Source organism: Lygodium microphyllum, chromosome 30 (assembly GCF_053477565.2).
Source record: "Lygodium microphyllum isolate KBCC chromosome 30, Lygodium_microphyllum_v1.1.10, whole genome shotgun sequence".
Lineage (NCBI taxonomy): Eukaryota > Viridiplantae > Streptophyta > Polypodiopsida > Schizaeales > Lygodiaceae > Lygodium > Lygodium microphyllum.
Genome location: NC_141164.1, coordinates 28,026,632 through 28,049,816, shown reverse-complemented (window position 1 = coordinate 28,049,816; position 23,185 = coordinate 28,026,632). Strand labels below are relative to the sequence as shown.

The 23,185-nt window shown below is 39.4% G+C and overlaps 1 protein-coding gene across 2 annotated transcripts in view; it reads left to right on the top strand.

The window, feature by feature from the left end:
* Positions 1–21,771, top strand: part of COAB (4-phospho-panto-thenoylcysteine synthetase) — a 102,363-nt gene extending 80,592 nt beyond the window's left edge. For both annotated transcript variants that reach the window (XM_087672755.1, XM_087672756.1), the window contains exon 10: positions 21,432–21,771. In XM_087672755.1, coding sequence (XP_087528881.1) covers positions 21,432–21,668 — 237 coding nt within the window. In that variant the 3' untranslated portion in view covers positions 21,669–21,771. The remainder of the gene's footprint in view (positions 1–21,431) is intronic.
* Positions 21,772–23,185: the final 1,414 nt, after the last annotated feature.

The following is a 23,185-nucleotide window of genomic DNA, read 5'->3' as shown; positions in this document are numbered from 1 at the left end:
ACTTTCAAGCAGTGACAAGTATTAAGGTTAAAAAGTTAATTATACATAATACTGTTTATTACCAATTTATCTTTGAAGGTTGAGAAGAAAGAGTGGTTCTCTCAAGAAGCTAGAGATTGCAATGACAAAACACTAAACGCTGCAACTGGGCTGTTGTGAGCTTGTTTTTCTCTTTTTGGTATGGAAGAGGATCCATGTGTTCTTGTTTCTCTCGACAGGCCCTAAACTACAATCTTGCAAGAGGATACAAATGGCAATTCGTTTCTCTTTAAATTTAAGAGATTGAGGTTAGGTAATGGCTAATAGGCAAGCCACAAAATCAACATTCAAGTAGAAAATAAATTATAGAACATATTATCTAGGTTGTATAATACATTAGATTATCAAGATTCAAAACATAAAGGTCATGACTCATAAACAAAAGTAGGAGCACAATTGCTGTATTTCTCACACCAAGAGGCAAGCAAAAGTTGTGTCTAAAAGCTTAGTTATATGTCATATACTCCATAAAGCCCTTCTCCAACTCATCACTTGTGTACTACTCATCATTGTGCTAAGGAAAATGCAAGATATACGCGATAGCATGGATTGGTTTATGGAACCAATCTCACCGTACATTCCACACTATACAAATCTCATCAACTATTGAAAGTAAAGGATGATGGATCATAGATAAAATAAGCTAGAAGCTTGGAAGTTAGAATAATCTTGAATGAGTTATTAACACTTAATAATTAAATATGGAGAATTTAAACAATAACTTACTTATCTTGTGATAAAAAGTTGTTGCGAAGCAAGGCCTCGCTAATTTTATGCATATACTCGTATAGAAGGCTCAAAGTACTTCCCTCCATATCTGTGATGTGCAATACAATGTAAATAGGAGTAAGACTTTTCAGCAATGCTTGTGCCTCCACCCACCAGCTCTCATTTAAAATATTATGCATAAAAGCAAGAGCCTTTGGAGACTCTCTCTCTCCATGCGAGCCACTTCTAGCATGCAATGATCCGTATCAAATTTGGATGGACCCGTATCCTCTTTAATATAATAAACATGTAAGAAAATCTAGTGGCAGAGGGCGTCAATAGCTCAAGTGTGCTACTAGCCCTGGTATTTGACAGGGGACTCAAAGAGCTGATGCCATTTTGACCTTGATGTGTGAAAAGTATCTTTTAATGGCAATTTTTCCTTTTGGTTAGAAAGTGTTTCTGTTCGTTACTTTCGTGTATCCATCAGGTGTTGCAAGTATGTAAACAAGGCGGTTTAGCCATACCAGCCACACCATGATATGACAAAAGCGTGATGGCATTTACTCAACATCTTTAATAAGCAAGTGAAGGCAATGGGATGCACATGGAGCCTATACTATGCCACGGACTTCTCTCAAGCATACATTCCATAGACACAATTGCTTCCATTATTTGTCACCACCTGCACCACATTTTGGACTCTTATATCCATGAAAGAGGTATCAATTGCCTTGATGAACATGGTGTCTTTGTATGAAGATACTGAAACATTTTATACATTCCTTTGATGCATATCTAATCATCCATCACATAATATTGTGCGTTCTTATTTCGCCCATGTCTTCTTCAAGGGCTCCAATTGAGCTTGTATGGATGCTTTTTCCTTTCAAAGCTCTTGTGTGCGTAATGCATTCGCGGATAGGCCTTCCCACCCACACCCTATGCGGTTCACTACCCTAATTATCTTCTTGCATCAAGTTGTAGTGACCACATTGAAAAAAATAGCACACTGAATAAATAAGTGCGAGTTTTCTAGTTGCCTCCACAATAGCTTGCCTATAAAGTCTTGCATGGACACTCAAACCATTCAAGGAGCCTCTTTACGCACCACTACTAGAAGATGGTAACATAGTTCTTTTTGCACTTGGACGTGATACAGATATAGATACACTTTTTCTTGATGGGCCACTGGCACCTCCAATTTGGCTAGGGCCACTAGGCCCACTAGCCTCTCCTTACCGCACTTGTGCTTCATTAGCCCCATGTGGTGTTGGATGAGAGGATTCATCCTCTTGTAGCTCAATACCCATACGTTTTCGGCGCCAAAGATGGAGACTTACCACTACTTCTACCAGCACATCTGTGCAAGGCCTGATGTCTTTGTTGGGGACACATACCGAGTGGTCTTTTACGCATGTTACACTCCCTCATTTCTCCAATCCACAATAGTTGCTCCGCCACTTCTTTAATCCACCGGAGCCCTCGTATCCCTTGATTGGATTGAAGTGTCTCCAAAATGGTCCGGTGGCATGATTAGGTAATGGGAATTCGGAAAGAAGTTTAGTAATAAGAACTTAGAAGAAGATTGAAGAAGAAGGAGGAGAACGAGGAGGAGGAGGAGGATGGAACTTGGAAGAAGTATAAGGAAGAAAAGGATGGAAGAAGAAGAAAAGAAGAAACTTGGAAGGAGAAGAACTTAGAAGAAGAGAAGAAGAAGAAGAAGAAGAAGAAGAGGGAAAGGAAGGAAGGAGGAGGAGGAGGAGAAGGGAGGTTGGAGCTATAGGAGGTAGAGAGAGCTAGAGTGTAGGAGACGAACATGGAGAAGACAAGACCAAAATGTGAAACACAATGCGTTTTTGCTATGGATAACGGGTCTGCCCATGCACACACGGGATGCTGAAGCAGCATTTGAGGCTGCGGAAAATGCCGTTTCGGGGTACTATGCCTTAGTCTAATATAACCCTTTTATCTCTCGTTTTAGCACCTTATATTTGCCTCTTGTGCACACATTTCTCAACTTTGTTTTAGGACTTCTCTCCCTTTTTAATGTTTTTGTGCTTACTAATATCTACCATGGGCACACTCGAGTGTTCTTGTTTGTGAGCAAGTGAACAAGGTCCAACAGTCTCTCTAGAGTAGGGAATATCTATCGGCTTTATTGATCCCCCCCATTCTTTGTAAGAGGGTGCCTATTAGAGTGAACAGTGTAAGTGATTTTGCTTGATGAATTTAAATCTGGTTGTTGTCAACAATACATAAGCTACTGCCAAACTAATTTGAGGAAGGTACTGCAGAAGGTTTACTGTTGGGCTTGTCACTAAAGGCTACCCTAAAGGATAGCTAGTCAAGAGAGCAGTTTGTTTTTTAGTCTGCGTACTAATACTAAAACCCAAACTCAAGAGGTGTAGTCATAAGGACCCCACAAATATGGGTGGATTCCCCCATTACAGCTAGAGTAGCTTGTTACCTCAAAATTCCATTCTGGAACTGCTATTGCTATCAACATGAGCACTTCTCATCATACTTATGGGAAATTGGGAAATGGAAAGGGAAACAAAAATGCCATTTTTTGAGAGGGAGAAACATCACATCATCACAAGGTCCTGAATATAATAGATTTTATGTTTCTAGATCAACTGTTGCAAATTAGAAGTAGCATTATTAAAATTTTAAGGCTAGGAACTTGGGTGTGGGTGTGCACTTGTCTGAATTATGCATTGTTTTTATTTGTGTGTGCTCTAAGGCGGTCTAGGTGTAAGAACAGCTATTGATGTGTGTGTGTGCGTGCGCGTGCGCCCATCCTCCCCCCCGCCCGGTGCATGCGTGTGTGTGTTCTAAGGAGGCTTGGGTGTGAGAATTGCTATTGATGTGTGTGTGTGCATGCACGTGTGCGCGTGTACACCCATGCATGTTAGAGACACAAATGCTTTCTTGGTTGAACCCCAATTTGCACAAAATCATGGTGTATTTGCTTTATGATTTGGAAAAAGGACTGTATGCAATCTAGCATTTCTGGGATCTCTTGGAGTCATATTTTACATTGAAAACAATGGGGGGTTGGAGATATGGAGACTCACATGATTGCACTTAGATGTGCTTTGTTCGAAGCTATGTTGGCTAGTAGCTTGGACTTCTATTGCGAGATTCTTTTGCATGGGAATATCTGGATTTGGGCCTCATGCTACCAATTTAGAATGCTGATCAATGTGTCAATCTCAAATCTTCCATGCTAGTAATTCACTTGTTCCGTTCTTGGAAAGTGGTGCTTGCAAAGTCTTCTTGGTATCCAAATGCTGATTGCTTATAAGCTAATTCTCTACTAGATGAATTGTTGGCTTGCTTCATGGGAAGGGAAACAACAAGCCAAGGCCATGTTGAAAAGAATGGCAAGGCTTGGGCTGATTTCTATTGCTGATGCACTTTTTCTTGCATGACCCATCGTGACGTTATTCCTCTTAGTTTGAAGGTTTTTTTGTTTTCTCAAAGGTTATCATCACTTCAGACTAGGTGATATTCATTTATGTGTGTGTGTGATGTCAATAGGAATGATGTGCGTATTTGATATGTGTGTTTGTGAGACGGCTAATAGCTATTTCCCCTCCTGTGTTTTTGGGAAATGTTTCCTCCAACATTTTGTGAGAACCCAAAAACGTTTTCCCAACTGTTCCCTCAAACCAAAGTGTTTCCACCTTGAAATGCATGTTAAGATTTTCCAAAACCATTTCCGTGTTTCCCACTTGTTTAAGACATCCTTGTACATGACTTTCCACGAGTATCTTTTTTTAAATCTTTTGTAAAAGTATGCCAGATTTCTCTATGACCAGCCCATAGGCTCTCATGAAACTATCTCATAATTTGCAGCTAAGTATTTCTATCACACAATACTCGCACTAAGGTACCTCTTTTATGCTTTGGGTGTTTCCAAAGAAAGTCATTCTTTAAAAAATAACCATATGCCTTTCTTCTAATCCTCTTGAACTCTTCATTTGAACATCCTTCTCTTCTTATGAAGGTACTCAAATAATGCTTTGCAACCATTTACCTTCATATAACTCCTATGAAAAAGTTTCTACAGTAGAGGCAAAACATTCACGATCAAGTGTTGGTTTTGCCATTTCAATCTCTTTATTGTCTACCATTATATATCCTCTTCATCTTCATACCTTGCTCTTGACAACATATCAGCCACTGGGTTATCCTGTCTTTCTATATGTCGAAATTCAGGATTCATGGATTTAATGTAGGCAATCTACCGTAACATAGCAATATGAGGAGTGGAACAACTAGTAATTATCCTGAGAAGAGGTAAAGAATTTGTTTCCACAATCAGTGATGCTCCAATAAAATACTCATTATCACATTTTAATGTTGTGACCACTCGGCACAACTCTCTTTTAATCTGTGGATATCTTCTATCTTTCATTTAGCACTCTAGCCCCAAACTTGACTATATACCTATTTCCCTCATTAGCATCTCGCGGAATAGTCCAACCAATCCCTATAGGGCTCGTATCAATAGTGATAATAATGGGTCTTCCACCTGCACAATCATCTTTCCTCAAGGTAGGTGGAGTCCTCAACAATCTCTTTAGGTTTCTCATATCTTTCATATGCATTCTTTTCCACTGAAATTTCTTCCCTTTTCTCAATAAATGATGAAGAGAATTCACCATATACGCAAAGTGAGGAATCTAGATAAGATAAAATACATAGTCTCTTCCATCCTGTCAATAGCATCCACTTTTGTGGGAGATAGCCTTTTACTATACGGACCACATGTGTGTCCCACAATTAAAATCTCATTCATCCCAAAGATGCAACTTCTGCCCTAAAGTAAGATTTACCTCTTCCGATCTAGTCAAGATCTTTTCATAGTTAGCAATGTGGTCTGCAACATATCTCCTACATCCATGTTCATCCAATTCTTCATCTTTATTGTCTTTTGCACACCCATTTATCAATATGTCGTCTAGAAAAAGCATAATAAGCCGTGGAATGTAATCCCACAATACTTTACTCACTTTATTCATCATGTGAGCAATGGAATTCATTGCCCCTTGTGGTAGAGTGCACATTTGCACTAATCCCAATGGTGTTTTCATAGTAAGTGAGATCTCTACTTTCTATTGCCAATCGGAAGTGATCATAACTAGAATATAAGTCACCCAAAGAGTAAATAGCTCTCCTAGCAAAAGCCTCTGCAAATTCATCCACAACAGGAGTTGCTCCTACAATTTTTATGGTCATTTTATTAACTGGTTGCATATCTAGAATGAATTTCAATGTCCCATCTTTTTGGAGCACTATAAATGATCAATTTGAGCTGAAGACAGTTTCAAAATTGTTGTCTTAATCTTTTATTCAATAAATCAATCAGCTTAGGTAGATGAGCCTTTGGCATTGGAATTGACTGTAAGTTCCATGTTACATGTAGAATACTCAAACTGACCATAGATGCAATAATACCTAGATTCACATATCCAAGCTCATGTAGTTGATATGCGAAAGCTCTAGCATGTCTAGACAGCATATCCCTACAACATTGCTTCTTTGTACATGAAAGAAAATCATCACATTCAATCTTTAGCACCTTGAGAGATTCTGTAATAAACTGGTGCCCAAGTTTTTCTTCAGGTCTCTCAAATTAATAGCTTGTATTACTAGTTTAGAACAGTCCACAACAATGAGAATCCGCATGGATTAGACCTTTGCTATACATGAAGAGGCAAACAATGCTCTCTTTTTGTCTTTGTCTTTCTCCTTGATTTGAGCCTCCAACTAATAGTTTTTCCCATGCTCTTTTGCAAACAACAATAGGCACCCATGAATAGCTTGCATTTTGTGCTACCAAAAGCAAAAGCTGTCGCTATAGGCCATTCACATTCCAAACCTCCACATAAACTTGACCAAGGACACTAATTTGGTCCTTTTTGTTGCCCATGAAAGGTACCTAACACTTTGCACTCTAGTAGAGGTGAAAAATACATTCAGCATAAACACAGGCAGCTCAATCCTATAGGCACACAGCTTAGATATTGTCACTATCAGACTTCTTAGAGCTTTCAACCAGTGGACATAGATCCACATGACTTCTTCAATGGCGGTTCTGTTAAGGCATTATGGTCTTCATATGGAGGACAATGCTCCATTATCTTCATCTACTAACTTTTCTTTCAAGGATCACTAACAAAAACCGAAATTTTCCCTCATAGAAGCCATGCTTCAATAGCTAGCATGTACTCTCCCCTCCTCTCTCCCTCCTTCCATTGCAGTTGCTAGTCATATATCTTGATTGCACTTTAAACAACAATACTTCTAATAATGCAAAAATGCTTCAAATAGTGCAAAAATGCTTTATATCTATGTTTTTATGCTCAATCTTGAAACTTCATGACCACAATATTCCAATTGTGATGAAGTAGCTAGGCATTCCAACATTTAACACTCATCCAAAAAGCTATGAGGAGATTACTTCAGAAATCTCAATAGACACAGCTTTCTCAAGCTTGACTTTTGTTGAGGTTGAGCATGTCTTTAAATGAAGCCATAGAGTAAGCTTCATAAAAGGCCATGAAGGAGTCTGAAATTCTTTGCACTAGACAACTTTAGATTGGATGTTATCTCCCCAATCAGATTACTATTAATGGTCATGGTCATCTTCTAGTTGTAATCCCTACATTAGGACATTAAGAGCTTTGTCCAAGTCGAGTTATTTTTGTCAATCTTGTAATTTTGTGCTCATTTTACTTTTGGGCCCTGTCCATCTTTTTGGCCGAAGACACTATCGTAGAGAATTTGGTTATTGAAACCAGCCTTCCTTCCATGGATGGGTGGTAGTTCCCTGATTACAACTTAGTTACAGTAGCAATATTTATTATAAAACTGAGAAATGGAAATTAACTTACAATCTTGGAGAATGGATACCTTGTTGGCCCCAAAATTGGCACCCCTTTCAGTATTTCTTTAACTTAATTGAAGAAAACGTTGATGTATAATGGGATTCTCCCAATCCCTTTCGGTTTTCCAAGTCCCCTTGTTGTCCAAAATAACCAGCAAGTCTTCAATTTGATTTATCCCTTGATTCGAGCAGTCAATTGGCATTCATTCGCTTTGAGGGAGATGGAAACTGCTCCAAATTCATTGATTTGCTTATCCCTCCACTTGAATTTGATTGAAAACAGCTTCAACCGTGTTGAATCCAAGTCTTGGAGCTTTCAATTTTTGACACACTTTTCGAGGTTGTTGCTAAATCCTAATTTCTGTTGCTGCAGATTAGGGTTTACAGTAGAGAAATTTGAAATTTCTCAGTCTTTGGTGATCTCAATGCTATAATCTTCAAAGTAAGGTTGTAGAGAGGTTGGGAGATGAGACAGAATGCTGAGGAGAGAGAAAATTCAGACTTTCTTCGCAAAGAATTGAAGAAAACCAATCATTTACTTGCTATTGCTATATCCCAACAGCTTGTAGATGCAAAGAACTAAAGAAAATCAGTCATTTACTACTGTTGCCCTGTCTCAATAGCCTGTAGATACTGTCACTTGCTATTGATTGGTCTTTTCTTAGCCCTGGCTGCCTTAGAAGATTCCCCAATGGTTGCAAATCAAACTAGCAATATCTTCTCCCTTTCTCTTGTAACCTAAATACACTAAAATGCCTCTCTCCAGCCTCTAGAGTTTTTCAATCTTGCATGGGTATTTTTGACAACCGGCAGTCTTCCCAAAATGATTTTTCTAGTATTATCCATGATTAAATATTAATTTTAGTCTTTAAATACTAAAAATTAGTCTAATAATTATTTGGGTGCTTAGAAAAATAATCTGACTAGCCAATAATTAAATTGACTATGCAACTTCCATTCTCAAGTGTCTTTGTGCTATCTTTGACCATCAGATTGGCGTTAGGTACCATTAAATGCCACTTCTCTAGTATCACCAATGGACACTTATGGCCAAATGAATGACCTTGGCCATTAACTGGCACTAGATACCATCGAGTACTTGTGCAGCATAATGTATAGTAACTTTTGCCTTTGAGATCACGTAATTTCCTTTGTTTTCGGGCTCCTAAATTTACTCTAAACCCAATTACACCTCACATGTACAACGTTTACTTTAGCCATGTGATTAAAAATTAATCTACATGTTAAGTGAGGTTTCAAAGATACATGTCCTCAAGATAGGTGTCCTAGTAGAGTTTAGGTCAGTCTTGGCCATTTGTAAACTCACTTGTCACTTGGTTGATAATCATTGTAGTCATTGACGACTTCTATCTCTTGCTTCTCTATCCCAACGTCCTCACTAGATTTATACCCCATAGCATGTCTAGGGGGATTGAGCCTCGTATCAGCTTCCTTTCACTAAGTTTCTCTTCTGGCCTTCATTGTTTCTCATCTTGCTCATGTGCATGCTCTTTGCGCTCCCATTGTCACATGGTATCATCACCATAACTGCAGCAGATCTGCATTTTGCTCCATACCAGTGTCAAAACCCTCTCACAGCCGTCACCACTCTGTTTTCAACACTGTCCTCTGCTGTTGCCATCAGTAGCAGCCTGTTTGCAACCCTACACTTCGGCATTTCCACTGCGCCTGCGTGTCTTCAGCAGCCCTCTTGGCCTGCTGTCCCTCTTCATTCTCAGTGCTGGACTGCGTTGCTTAGCTAATTGCACTTTTCCCTGCTGTAACGAGGCTGTCTATAGCTCCACTAGGCCTGATTAACCTGCGTTTTGGTGCTGCCCTGCCTGAAGGTTCATTGTCTACAGTTCTGGGTTTGCATTTTGATATTTATGAAGTGCCTTTGGCTGTGTTTCATTCGTTTTCAGTGCTGGGTGGCTGCATTTTCTGGTGGACAGCACCCGTATGCAATCCAGACCTTGCATTTCAGTGGTGGACACCCCCCAAGCAGGGTCTGAAGTTGTGGAATTCACTGGACAGCTGTCTACTCCTCTTAGGTATCTCATTGTTTACAGTTTTCTCAGCATGGATTTTCAGTTTGATGCATCTTCTTCTACCACTTCTTTTCACCCTACTACTTTGGCCATGAGGTCTCAACCTTGCTTCTCTTTGCTTGCATTGTTAGTACATTTTCTTGTTCTCTAAAACCTCAAGAAGGCTCAAAAGTTGGATTCTTTGAACTATCCTCTGTGGAAGGTTGAGGCCCGCTGTAGACATTTTTCTCCCAGCCTATTCCCTAGTAGATACCTACACCTGATGACAATGATTCATAGGATTAGGCTGATTTGTGGAATGTGGTCAATGCTAGAGCCTTATATTCTTTTGCCTTAATTGCATGGTTAGTTTGTTGGTTCATGCGAAGGATATTCCTACTATAACACATGTGGACTAAACTCAAGAACCTCTCCAAGGATTGCACTTCCTCTCGTCAGCTCACATTGAAGATGCAGCTTCACCAGATGTCACCATTTGAGTCTTCTATCATGAGGGAGTACATCAACAAGATGTGTTAAGCTTAAAAAGGTGCATTACATAATAAACCTTAACTAGCTCATTGTACAACCCTAAAACTCGAATGCACGCAATGTATTTTTGTGTCCCATAAGCAAACTATATTTTTGGTTGGCTCCTCGTCTATAAAATAGTGTGCTAGGTCACTTGTATCCCTTGTATCCTCACTCTACCCCAGTTCATCATCACGTGGCTACTAGGTCCTCCTACTATTGCCCACTCATTCATAATAAAATTTTAAACATGCATTAGTGAAGAGTAAGTCCTTATGTTGTAATGTGAAGGTTGAAGATGCAAGACTGTCTTTGAGTAAGAGTTTCTAGTGCAACATTCAATAGCAGAGATGTCTCCATAGCAATTGCAATTACTTTATGAGATATGGCTCCCGCCCTTCTTTTTTTACAAGAAAAAATAGTGGCTAGTTATATTACTTAGAAGACTTTACAATGAAGTACATGTGCTGAAGAGTGTGTCTAGAGCTGATACGAAGTTATGTTGGAATCATACATACAAGCCTCTCAAGGCAGTCGGGGGGGAATGGGGGATAGAAGCCATGGAGAAGGAGAATTACACGACTTGGGGTTGCCTACTTGCATCGTGAAGAATAGATCATGACCACTCCAGGTACATGAGTGGCGTCAGAACTCCTTGTGAGCTCAAGAGTCACCTTGCACCTGATCCTAGTAGCCATTGAGGGAGTGGATGATTGAGGTCGAGAGCTTTGCCAAAGTCTCATACATGCATTACAAGTGGGTTGTGGATTTAGTAAACATGCCTATGAGATTATAGCGGATAATATATATTATGCTTGCACACGAGGACCTCACCAATTAAGTTGAAGGCCCGGCTTTGAAAACAAAAGCTATTAGTGTTGCATACAAGTTCTTGTTGAAAGATGTGATATGTCATCATGGATATGTGGGCAAGATCATAGTTGGCAGAGGAGAGTTGGATGATGATGAGGCTAGAGATTTCTTCTCTAGGTTGGCAATCAAGCTTGCATTTCCATTGGTAAATGACTTGAAAGCCATTGATGGCTCTACTCTCCATTTTACAGGATGCATTATATGTGCCAGGGATGAAGGAGAATTTGTTGTCCATTTCTTGTTAAGCAAAGTGTGGTATGTAGGTCACATTTGTTTGATGATGACAATGCATGGTTAGGGATAAGGAATTATTGACTTTGGTATTGATTGTCACATTATGTCATGGACTCTATGAGTTAGATGCTTATTCAATTGACCAATCAGTCTATTTGACATCTACTCCTACTCCTGTTGTGTCACAAGAAAAGTTATGGCGTGCCTGTATGGGGCATGTTAACTATGGAAAATTGATGCGTATGTAGCGTACTTAGATGCTAGATGGCTTACCTCTCTTGGAGAGACCTCCTGAGCTTATTTATGAGGGATGCATTTTGAGAAAAATGCACCGATTCTCTTTTCCTCAATCGTGATGTTGCTTTTAAGGCAATTGCCATGTTACAGATTGTGTATTCGAATATATGTGGATCTATGTATACAAAGTCATTGGGTGGATATTATTTCGTCACTTTCATTGATGACTTTACTCGTTTTTGTTGGGTCTATCCATTGGTGAAAAGATAGAGGTGTATGATGCATTTTTTGCTTTTGTTGCACTTGTTGAAAGTCAATCTAGCTGCAAGATTAAGACTCTCCATTCAGATAGAAAGGGGAGGGGGGTTATATGTCTTCCTTGTTGAATAATTTTTTGAAGTAGAAAGGTATTGCCTATCAGTATACTACTGCATATAAACCACAACAGAATGGGGTTGCAAAAAGAAAAATCGGTCACTCATGGAGATGGCCAAATGTATGCTAAAAGCTAAGAATTTGTCACGTGGCTTTTGGATGGAAGCATTTATGTGCGATTGTCATGTTTTGAATAGGTGTCTTACAAAGGCATTAAAAAATATCATGCCTTTTGAGGCTTGGAACAACTGGAAACCTTCAGTTGGCCACTTTTGTACTTTTGGGTGTCTTGCATATGCTCATATTCCCAAAGTACTAAGAAAGAAGTTGGACAACAAGGCTGAGAAATGCATTTTTGTAGGGTACTACAGTGAGAGCCAAGGATACATTCTATATGACCCTATTTCCAAGAGAGTATTTGTCATTAGGGATGTGATTTTTGATGAAAAATCAGAATTATCCTTTGCTGGTTTTGATACATATCAGGCTGCAAATAATGTGTTTGAAGGACTGTTGCACATTTCTTTTGGTAATATAGCTGGAGTTTCAGTAAATGAACAAAATGTTAAGCCAACTGCTCCATTAAGTAATGCAGAAATTCAGCCTATGGGCTGATGTGAATATTCAGCAAGATTCTGAAATTGAGGTTCATTAGGAGCATGTACATAATTAGGAAGCTAGGCAAATGCCTAGATGGTACTTGCAAACTATGAAAGATAGTCATTTGGATGCTCCTTTTGCTGGTTGTACTAGAAGACAAGCACGTCTGCATGATCACGCTAATACAATGAAGTTTGTTATGGAAGTACACAGTTGATGATGAGGAGCCTAGTTGTTTTGAGGATGCATAATAGAGTGTGCATTGGATGGCAGCACACATTTGATGATGAAAAGCTTGATTTTTTTGAGGATGCACAATAGAGTGTGCATTGAATGGCAGCAATGCAAGCTGAATTTGATTCTATTATGAAAAAGAAAGAAAGCCATTGGTACTAAATGGGTCTATAAGTTGAAAAGAAAAGTTGATAAGTACAAAGCCAAGCTTGTGGTAAAAGGCTACACGCAAAAGAAGGGCATTGATTATGAGGAGACATTTACTTCTACATCTTGTATGACTACCATTTTGTGTATGGTTGATTTCGCTGACCATTATGGTTGGATTGTGCACTAGCTTGATATTAAAAGTGCATTTTTACATGGGGAACTTCAAGAAGAAGTGTACATACAGCAGCCCATTGGTTTTGCAGTTGAGGGATCTGAACACTTGGTATGTAAGTTGAAAATGTCTTTGTATAGTGTGAAGCAAGCTCCGCAAGCTTGGTATGCAAAAATTGATGCCTTTTTACTCAGCTAAGGTTTCATTAACAGTCTATGAGAGTCTACTCTTCACATATGCAAAGAGGGGGAATCCTTGCCAGTCATTTGTTTTTATGTAGATGATCTTTTGTTCATAAGGACACATGTTGATCAAATTCCAGCATTTAAGAAAAATTCGTAGCAAACTTTTGAAATGTTAGATTTGGGGCCTTTCCATTACTATTTGGGCATTCAGTTTATTCATGATACTAGAGGCATTGGATTGTCGCAGTCTAGATATATTGGTAAACTCCTTGAGAGATATACCAAATGTGAGATCTAAGATGGAAGCTCTCAGTTGAGAGTACACAATAGATGAGAGAGAGAGAGAGAGAGAGAGAGAGAGAGAGAGAGAGAGAGAGAGAGAGAGAGAGCTCAATACACTATATAAGTTTCAAGTGTGCAAGTGAAAGTACAAAGTACAACCCTTAGACCTTAGGGTTGTTAAGATGTGTTCACACTCGGAAGATGTAAAGCATAGTGAGTGACCGAACTGTGCGACATGAATATGCAAAATAGAAAATAATGTAACTAGGGCGCGGGGGGGGGGGGGGGGGATCTCTCACAAGGAGAGTAAAAAGTGCCCAGTGTCCTGTGGGTCATCAACACTCCTTTGTGAGCATAGAAATGAGTCAAACCCCAAACCCAACAATGGAATGTAGTACCATGGGAAGAAGGATTGAGTAGAGAAGAGTTTCTAGCTCCAAGGATTGGTTAGTTGGAAAGTAGACGAGAGGATATAGAGCTTGTAGTAAAAAGATTGAAGGAAGTCAGGTTATGAAAGAAATATCGGTTTGATAAGAAAAACAGACTTCGACCAAGAGCTATAGAAGGAGGAGATTGGGTACTTGTTTATGACAGCAGTTTGGATAACCAAGATAGTACCATTAGAAAGGTCTCCAAGAGATGGTTTGTTCCTTACATCATAAGTTATGCATATGATAATGCTACATATTCTCTTTGTGAACTTGGTGGGACAGAGTTAAAGATTTTACTACTTATGAAGAAAAAGAGCATGACATTGAGACTACTCGGGACAACATAGAGGAAGAGAAAGAGGAAGAGGAAGATAATGAAGATGAAGCAAATGATCTTAATCATACTAAAGACTAAGATATGTGGCACATGTTGGAGGATGTGTACGTTTAGAGGGAGTGGATATCATGTGGATCTATGTTCACCGGTTAATTTTGATAGCAACAATATTTGAGTTGTGTGCCAATGGGATTGAGCTACATGTATTTATGTCGAATATACGCTAACTGTGAACACGTGTCATAGTTTAAGTTGGTTTTTTACCTTTGTTAAAGTACAAAGTGCTAGGTACCTTTCATGGGCAGAAAAGTGGGCCATGTTAGTGTCCCGCGTCAAGTTTATGTGGAGGTTTGAAGTATGAATGGTCTACATGGCAGCACTTGTTTTTTGCAGTGCAAAATTCAGGCGGTTCTTGGCGACTACTGTTGTGTGCAAAAGAGCAAGGTATTGGGAATAAAGGCTCATCGTGCCTTTTATCGAGTCCAGGTGTGAACACACCCTTACACTCTTGTACTTTATATATATTATCAAAACCTGAAAAGTGGTACACTAGTCTTTGTACGGAACATCAAGTGTATCGTGCTCACTTTCCTCTCTATTGCTAACTACTCTCTGTGTGTGTTATTCGATGCGTTCACTCTTAGATTCGACTGGCTCCATCAAACTAGTATTAGAACCAGTGATGGGCGTTAGGCCGTGGGATAGGTGAGCATCTCCACACTGACATGTGGTGTGCAAGTCCGTCGGCAGGCAACAGATTGTCAGGACGAGTAGACCCGTGTTGTCGCAAGTATCACAGGTGTCGCAGGTTGGCTCAATGGTTGCAGGTGGTGTCGTGGGAGTTGCAGGCGGGCTTGATGGGTAGTAGTCGGCAAGTCATAGGCGCCGCAAAGGGACACGACAAGCTGCAGCCTAGGTGGCAGTTTTGGCGAGCAAACGACAAGTACACCGCCAGGCAGCAGGCATTCCGGCAACAGCTCGCGGGCCAAGCGTCAGGTCTGATGGGTCCAACGCCAGGACCTATCTATCATGTCTTCTTTTCCTTTTCAAAAAATTTTCTTTAATTTTTGCAATTATTTTATTGGGTGCTGACACGTTAAGGCACAAAGTGAAATTTTGCCCAAGAAAATTGGGCCTTCTCTTCGATTTGGGGATTTAGTGTGGGACAAGACAATCCGACTCAGAAATTGCACATATGGTGCACATCTGTCCGATAAATTTTGGGGATTCTCACATTTTAGTGGAATTTCTTCAATTTCACTAAAATTTGTGCACTCTGAACCCAAAAATTTGGGGCTTTTGCATAACTCCTTTAATCTTTGCAACAAATGTTTGGTATATGCTCTTGGGTACATGTATTGATGTAATATCGACGAATTGCCCTCTAAAAATTTGGGGCTTTTGATCAAAATTGTCAGATTTGTGCTTGGGAATGCCTTCAGAGCAGAAATTGCAGGCAAATTTTGGGGATTTATATGTAATTGGTGACTTGGTCTCTAATTGTGTCAGTAATTGCTTGAGGAGTGTAGCAAAAGACATCCTTTTAGTCAATTTGGGACTGCAAATTATGGCTGGAACTAGTGAAAACAATAATCTTTTGAATATTAAGAAGCTTGAGGGTGCAAGGAAATTTGCAATTTGGCAAAAGACAACGCTACAATGTCTTAGTGCAAAAGAAACATGCAAAACCCATCAAAACAAAGGGAATCAAACCAGCAGACATGGAACAAGATGAGTGGGAGGACTTGGACGAGCTTGCTTGCTCTACCATTGAGCTCTCAGTGTTAGAAAACTTGCTCTTTAACATTGAGAAGCTGAATTCAGCATATGCAATGTGGCAAAGGCTTGAAGAATTGTATGCTTAGAAAAGTGCAGCCAACAAGGTTTATTGGCTGAAAAATCAATGGATTTTGGTACGAAAGAAGGTACAGCCATGTTTGTACATTTGAATGAGTTTAACTCAATTTTCAGTTAGCTGATTGCTTTGGATTTCCATATTGATGATGAGTTCAAGGCTACTTTCTTGCTATGCACTTTGCCTGAAAGTTGGGATACTTTCAAGGCAGATTTGAGTAGTTCGAATACTTAGCTGTTATACTCCGATGTGGAGAGTTCTTTGCTGGTGGAAGAATCCAATTAGCAAAATAAGTCAGCAAACAAGTCTTCTAATGCATTATACACTAGAGGCAGATTTCAATACAAGGGCAGTTCTGAAAATAGAGCACACAGTAAATCTCGTGGAAAAAATGTGGAGTGCCATCATTGTGGCAAAAAGGGACACTACAAAACGGAATTGTTTTCAGTTGAAGAAAGAGAAGGGCAAAAACAAAAACACTGAAGCCAACAAGGCTGAAAACAAGGACAGCTAGCCTGCAAAGAATAGCAATGTGAAAATCAAAGAGGTCAATGTAGTCACTCATGATACTGACAGTGATGGGGTGTACTTCTTGCTTCTTCTTTGAGAGCACGTGCATTGATTGCATATTTTGAGGATGATGTGCACACTTAGGGATACTTGATTCAGCTGCGTCCTTTCACGTCACACCACATCATGAGTGGTTCTCTGACTACAATAGTGGTGTATGTGGTGTTGTCCACTTGGGGGATAACTATGCATGTAAAATTGTAGGCATTGCCAGTGTGAAAGTGAAATTTCAGCATGGCTCCGTGTTTATTTTGCATAATGTGAGACATGTACCTCAGCTCAAGAAGAGCTTGATAAACACACGACAACTAGATGATGAAGGCTATCACACCACCTTTGGGGATAGCAAATGGAAAATCTGTAAGGGCTCTCGCATTGTTGCGAAGGGGTCCAAAAGTGATATCTTCTATGCTTTGTATGTATCTAGTGTGTGTGACTATGTAGTCGCCATAATTGAGCAGCCAAGTGTTTCTTTGTGGCTTAGCCGGTTGGGACACATGAGTCAATCTTGAATGAAAGTGGTCTCTCGTTTGGATTATTTACCGTCTTTAAGGTATGTTGATTTTGAACAATGCGATCATTGTATTTATAGTAAACATGGTCAAACGTCATACAAAAAATCTCTCTAAAGTCTTCACCCTTAGAGTTGATACATTCAGATATATGTCAAATGCTAGGATTATCTTTAGGGGGGAATAAGTATTTCATTACCTTTGTTGATGATGCTACACACAAAGTATGGGTTTACCCAATCCGACACAAAGACGAGGCCTTGGATAAATTTAAAAAATTCATGGCACTTACTGAAATTTAGACTAGCAAGACATTAAAATACCTCCGCTCTGACAATGGTGGAAAATATGTATCTAAATTTCAAAGCTTTTCAAGACTTTTGTGACAACGAGGGGATTAAAAGGGAGCTTACTGCCTCTCATAATCCGTCCCAAAATGGTGTTGCAAAGCATATGAATAGGACCATTCAAGACAAGGTCTGTAAAATCTTGTCACGCATTGCTTTACCCTATGGATTTTGAGCAGAGGCTTTTATGACAGCCGTACACTTGATTAATTGGTCACTAAACAGGTCTTTGGGGGGGTCTCTCAAGAAGAGTGGTCTAGCAAGCCACCTTCATATGCTTACTTTAGAGTGTTTGGCTGTGAGGCATTTGTGCACAATTCACAAGGAAGAATGTAGCAAACTTGACCCAAAGTCCTGTAAATGTATTTTCCTAGGATATGGTGATGAAGGTGAGATGGGGTATTGATTATGGGATCCCGAGAAAAGAAAAGTAATATTTTATCGTTCTCAAGTCGATCATTGCTTATATATAAGAAGGCAACAAATGGTAGCCTTATTCTCTTGGTTTTGTATGTGAATGATATGCTGATTGCAGGCAAGGATGTTCATGCCTTGGACTCCTTGAAGCAGAGTTTACACAATAGCTTTGATATGAAAGATCTTGGTGAGGTCAATCACATTATTGGCATGTGTATACTCAGAGACAGATGAAAGGGTCTTCTTTATCTGTCACAGTAGGAGTATGTGACGAAAGTTCTGCAGCGTTTCAATATGGAGGGGGGGGGGGGGGGGGGGGGGGGAGCCATTAGTGTACCATTGTCTCCATATGTGAAACTTAGTGCAAATGACAACGCTACATTAGACGATGGAAAGGTTGAAATGGCCGAGATACCCTATGCTTTAGCTGTTGGTGGCTTGATGTATGCTATGGTTGCTAGACGTCCTAATATTGCATTTGTAGTGGGAACGGTTAGCAGATACATGGTATATCCTGGCAAAAAGCATTGGGAAGCAGTGAAGGGTATCATGAGATACCCTAAGGGCACAAAGGATTTGTGTATCCGTTTTGGCTCACAGAACTCATTTGTTGTTGGTTTCATGGATGCAGACTATGGTGGCCATCCTGATTGCAAGAAATCTACTTTAAGATATGTGTTCATGTTCCCAAGAGGAGTAGTCTCTTGGATATCTAGGCTGCAAAAGTGTGTTGTATTGTCTACCATAGAGGCATAATATTTGGCTGCCACAGAGGCATGCAAAGAGGCTCTATGGCTTTCACGTCTGGTGAGAGAGCTTGGTATTACAGAGGTTCCTATTCTCCACTGTGACAGTTAGAGTGCTATCATGCTAGCAAGGAATCCTGTCTTTCATGCAAAGACAAAGCACATATAGGTGAAGTAATAATTTATCAGGGATATACTTGACAGCAAAGGCATTGAGCTTGTCAAGGTACATACAAATGATAACCCTACAGACCTCACGAAGGGTTTTCCAGCCGAGCGGTTTGCTCATTGCCGCCAAATGATGGGGGTTGGATAGTATATGTGTCTTTCAGCTTTGTACATACATAGACTTAGTTGATTCTTTCCTCTACCTTCAGGCACGTTGCCTTTAGGTGGGAAGTTGTTAGGAATAAAAGCTCACCGTGCCTTTTACTGTGTTCGGGTCTGAACATACCCTTACACTCTTGTACTTTATATATATTATCAAAACCTAAAAAGTGGTACGGTAGTCTTTGTACTAAACATCAAGTGTGTCGTGCTCACTCTCCTCTCTACTGCTCTCTACTCTTTGTGTGTTATCCGATGCATTCACTCTCTGATCCGATTGGCTCCATGACAAGGAAAGAGCTCTCAGTTGGAGGCTCAAATCAAGGAGAAAGCTAGCAAGGGAAGAGAAGAAGAGAACAAGGCAAAGCTCTTACAAAGGACTGATACATGTGGATTCTCATTGTTGTGGATTGTTCTAAACAGCGAATACAAGCTGTCTACTGCTGTTCAAAAAGACTTTTCTTTGATCTATCTTGGATCTATGTTTGAATATTGCTCTTGGCTGTCCCATATAGAGGGATAGTGAGGACTGTTTTGATATATCTTGATCTATGCTGTAGTAGATTGAGAGGCTGAATCTTTGGGCTAAAAAAAGGGTATTTTGGTGTTCCGGAACAGGGATTTTTTGGTCTATATGGGCTGCATAGGTAGTAACTATTCTTATGCGTGTACAGGCCTGTTTTTGAGCCACCGATACATTGTTTGATGCTAAAACTCATGTATGGCGATCTCTAATGCATATGGGCTGAATATGAGTGGATTTAAATGTAGCCATATCCTTGGTTTATGGTCTTTATGCTGATGTATATGCTATACAAGGGTAGAGCACAAGCTCATATGTGATAAATTTACTCTTCAATTGGATTTTCTATGTCTGTTGGACTCCTATTGTTTCATACATTCTGCTTCTACAAAATTTCTTCTCTTTGCTACAAACTATTCTTACTTGAGTCTTGGTGACTTCGGTTCACGATAAATACCTTGCGAAACACAATACACCAAAATGCAAATACACAAAAACACAAAATGAAGATAGTGAATAATGATGGAATAAACAAATGAAAATGTACAAAATGTTGAAGGGGAGAGATGCCTGATAGTCAATGGCCCTCGTGGGAGTGGGCTAAGGGAGGTGGCGATGTGTGCCATCCAATGGAGACAGATCCCAAGCATAGCAAACACCAATCGGAGCAGAGGCTGATGAAGAAAACTGCCTAAAACACAAAAAGCACCTGCTACAGGCAATGATGTCAGGAAGGTGGGGCAAAATGCAGCTTGTAGTTGTGAAGTTAAAGAATGAAAGTTGGAGATGACCGTGGCAGCAGGCTGTATGGAGAGGCTAGCAATTGGGGCAAAATGCAGTCCAAGCAGACTATAAGTGTCTCTTCTACGGTTGGTGATAGCAGGGGATCACCACAGCGGCTACTGGAAATTAGTGACGGCCAGCTAGAGATAAATGCAGTCCACTGAAGATGGAAGGGCAACTGAAGGATGTCCATGGCAGCAGCTGGAGGTGGTCAGGAATGAGTGGGAAATAACAGGAGCCACATGATGATGAACTTGGTTGTGGTGTTGAGGGCACATTCTCTGGTTAGTAAAAATATGAATCCAAGTTGAATCAGATTGCTTTTCGGCAAAATAGAGACATAATTTCCAAACATGACCAGATGGAAGATTCGAGGGGTCCTCCATAATTTAGCCTATAATAGATGTTGGCCTGAGAGCATACTAGTTTTAATACTTGCTCAGTGCTAGTACTAAGGTATCACAATCCTTGCCCCTCTAGTTGCTATAGGCTTGTGAGAGCCTACAAAGAAAATACTTGTGCCACTTAACATGGACCTTGACAATGTTCATTTGTATGGAGCATGCACATGTGTAAGTGTGAGAAGTTTGAAACACTGGTTTTGATTACTACTATAGCTCAGGAAGAAAGTCTGCAACCTAGATTCAATTCAGCCTGTATATGAATGAATGTTCTCATTTTATTTTGAATTTTAGACAACAATATTCTTTGGAAGTTGAACTTGATTCATTTCATTTTATTTGCAAGTATACACATCAGATTGTATTTGTAACATTGTCATTGTTGAATTTGTGGAATGTATTGCTTTATATGGTCTATGAATGGTTTAGTTGTATATCATGTGAAGGTTAGGGAAACATGGTATGAAACCTGATCTTCATGTTGCTAAGTCTATTTTTGGCCCTCAGTCACCTACTATGCTTGTCGTGCTATAAATTTTCTTTCATGTGATCTTACATGGCTGAAGAGTATGGTTGTACCTTATTTTACGAGTGTTGGAATTCTAATATATTGGTGATAAAACTGTGCTGGCAGCTCGAAACAGATCTAGATATACTAATACGGAAGGCAAAGGATGCATTGCAAAAGTATGGAGTGCATGCAGTCGTTGCTAATGAGCTTCTAACAAGGAGAAATAAGGTGATTGTAGTGATGGCTAATGAGGATAGAATCATAGAGAAGGATAGCTTAAATATTGATGTGGAAACGCTTCTTGTGGACTTTCTCCAAGAGAGGCATGCAAACTATATTGTTGCTGATCAAAGAGAATAGCAAAATTCAGAATGGATGCTCCCTCCGCATCATACCAAATATTATATCTGATCTTTTTAAATTGTGAAGCTCTATTCTTGTTATATGGATTCCATTAATTACAGCAACTTGAAATTTGCATGGCAAGCTTATTTGACAAGCTTGATTCATTACACAAGTGTATAAACCAAGTGGCTTCGTTTGTACTCCAGAAATAATCACTTTGATAATAAATGGAAAGCAATCATGAACATGTTTAAACTTGATCTATAGTAGTGCCAAGCCAAATCTCTTATTGATGTTGAAAAGTATGATGATGAATGATGATAATGATACGATGATGTTAGTAATATTAGCACATTGTATGGTGGTGAGAGTTAAAAATATGTCAACCTTAGATAGTTGATTGTTGACACACATTACAAACATAAAAATTTGTTTTGCAAGTTTGAAAGTGGTTAACAATTGACTAATGATATCTATTGGGTCTCTTACCCTTTTTGAAAAATAACGTGTTGGTAGATTATAAACTACAAAGACAATTCCAATCATTCACAAATCATAATAACATCATAAGTGTGGATGCCAATATGAGCACCCACATGAAGCAACTGTGGATATTACAGGTTAAACAAATCATTTAATAGTTTAAGAGTGGACATTGCACTTGTGGATAGTACTCCAATAACTAGAAAACCATTTGGCAAGGAAGCAAGACCAAGATGAGGGAATATGCATGCAAAGAAACGAAGCAAAGAATCATATATGAATATGTACTAGGGGCCAAATTGCCTTATGAGACAAGTCACTGTGTAAGTGGTCCATGTCTAAAGTAAACTAAAACTAAACTACAAAGACAAGCCCAATCATTCACAAATCATAATACCATCATAAGTGTGGAGGGCATATGACCACCCATATGCCCAATCATTCACAAATCATAATGCCATCGTTAGTGTGGATGCAAATATGAGCACCCATGCGAAGCAACTATGAATATTATGAGAAGTACATATCATTTAATAGTTTAAGAGTGGCCATTGCACTTGTGGATAATACTCCAATAACTAGAAAACCATTTGGCAAGGAATCAAGATTAGGATGAGGGAATATGCATGTAAAGAAACAAAGAAGAAAAGGATAGTATATTAATATCTACTAGGGGCCAAATGGCCTTATGAGACAAGTCACTATGTAAGTGGTCCATGTCTTGAGCAAACTAAAACTAAACTATATCTAGTCAAATGTATCCCACATCAAGTCCATACTAAAGAGTTGAGTAATGACAACATAGGTTGGACTTAGATTGATATCAGTTGCATCTTTGCCCAAGGTGTAATATTTGGACAAAGATAGAATTGGAAAAACTAGATTTCTAAGTTTAAGTACTTGTTATCAAACTCTATTGAACTAATAGTAGAAAAGTTATGCATATCATAACTTTAGAAAAGGGAAAAAGTACTTTAAGAGCACTAGTTCACAATTAACTAGGTGTGTTTCTTTCTTAAAGAACAAGCTAGATTCCCCTAACTATTACT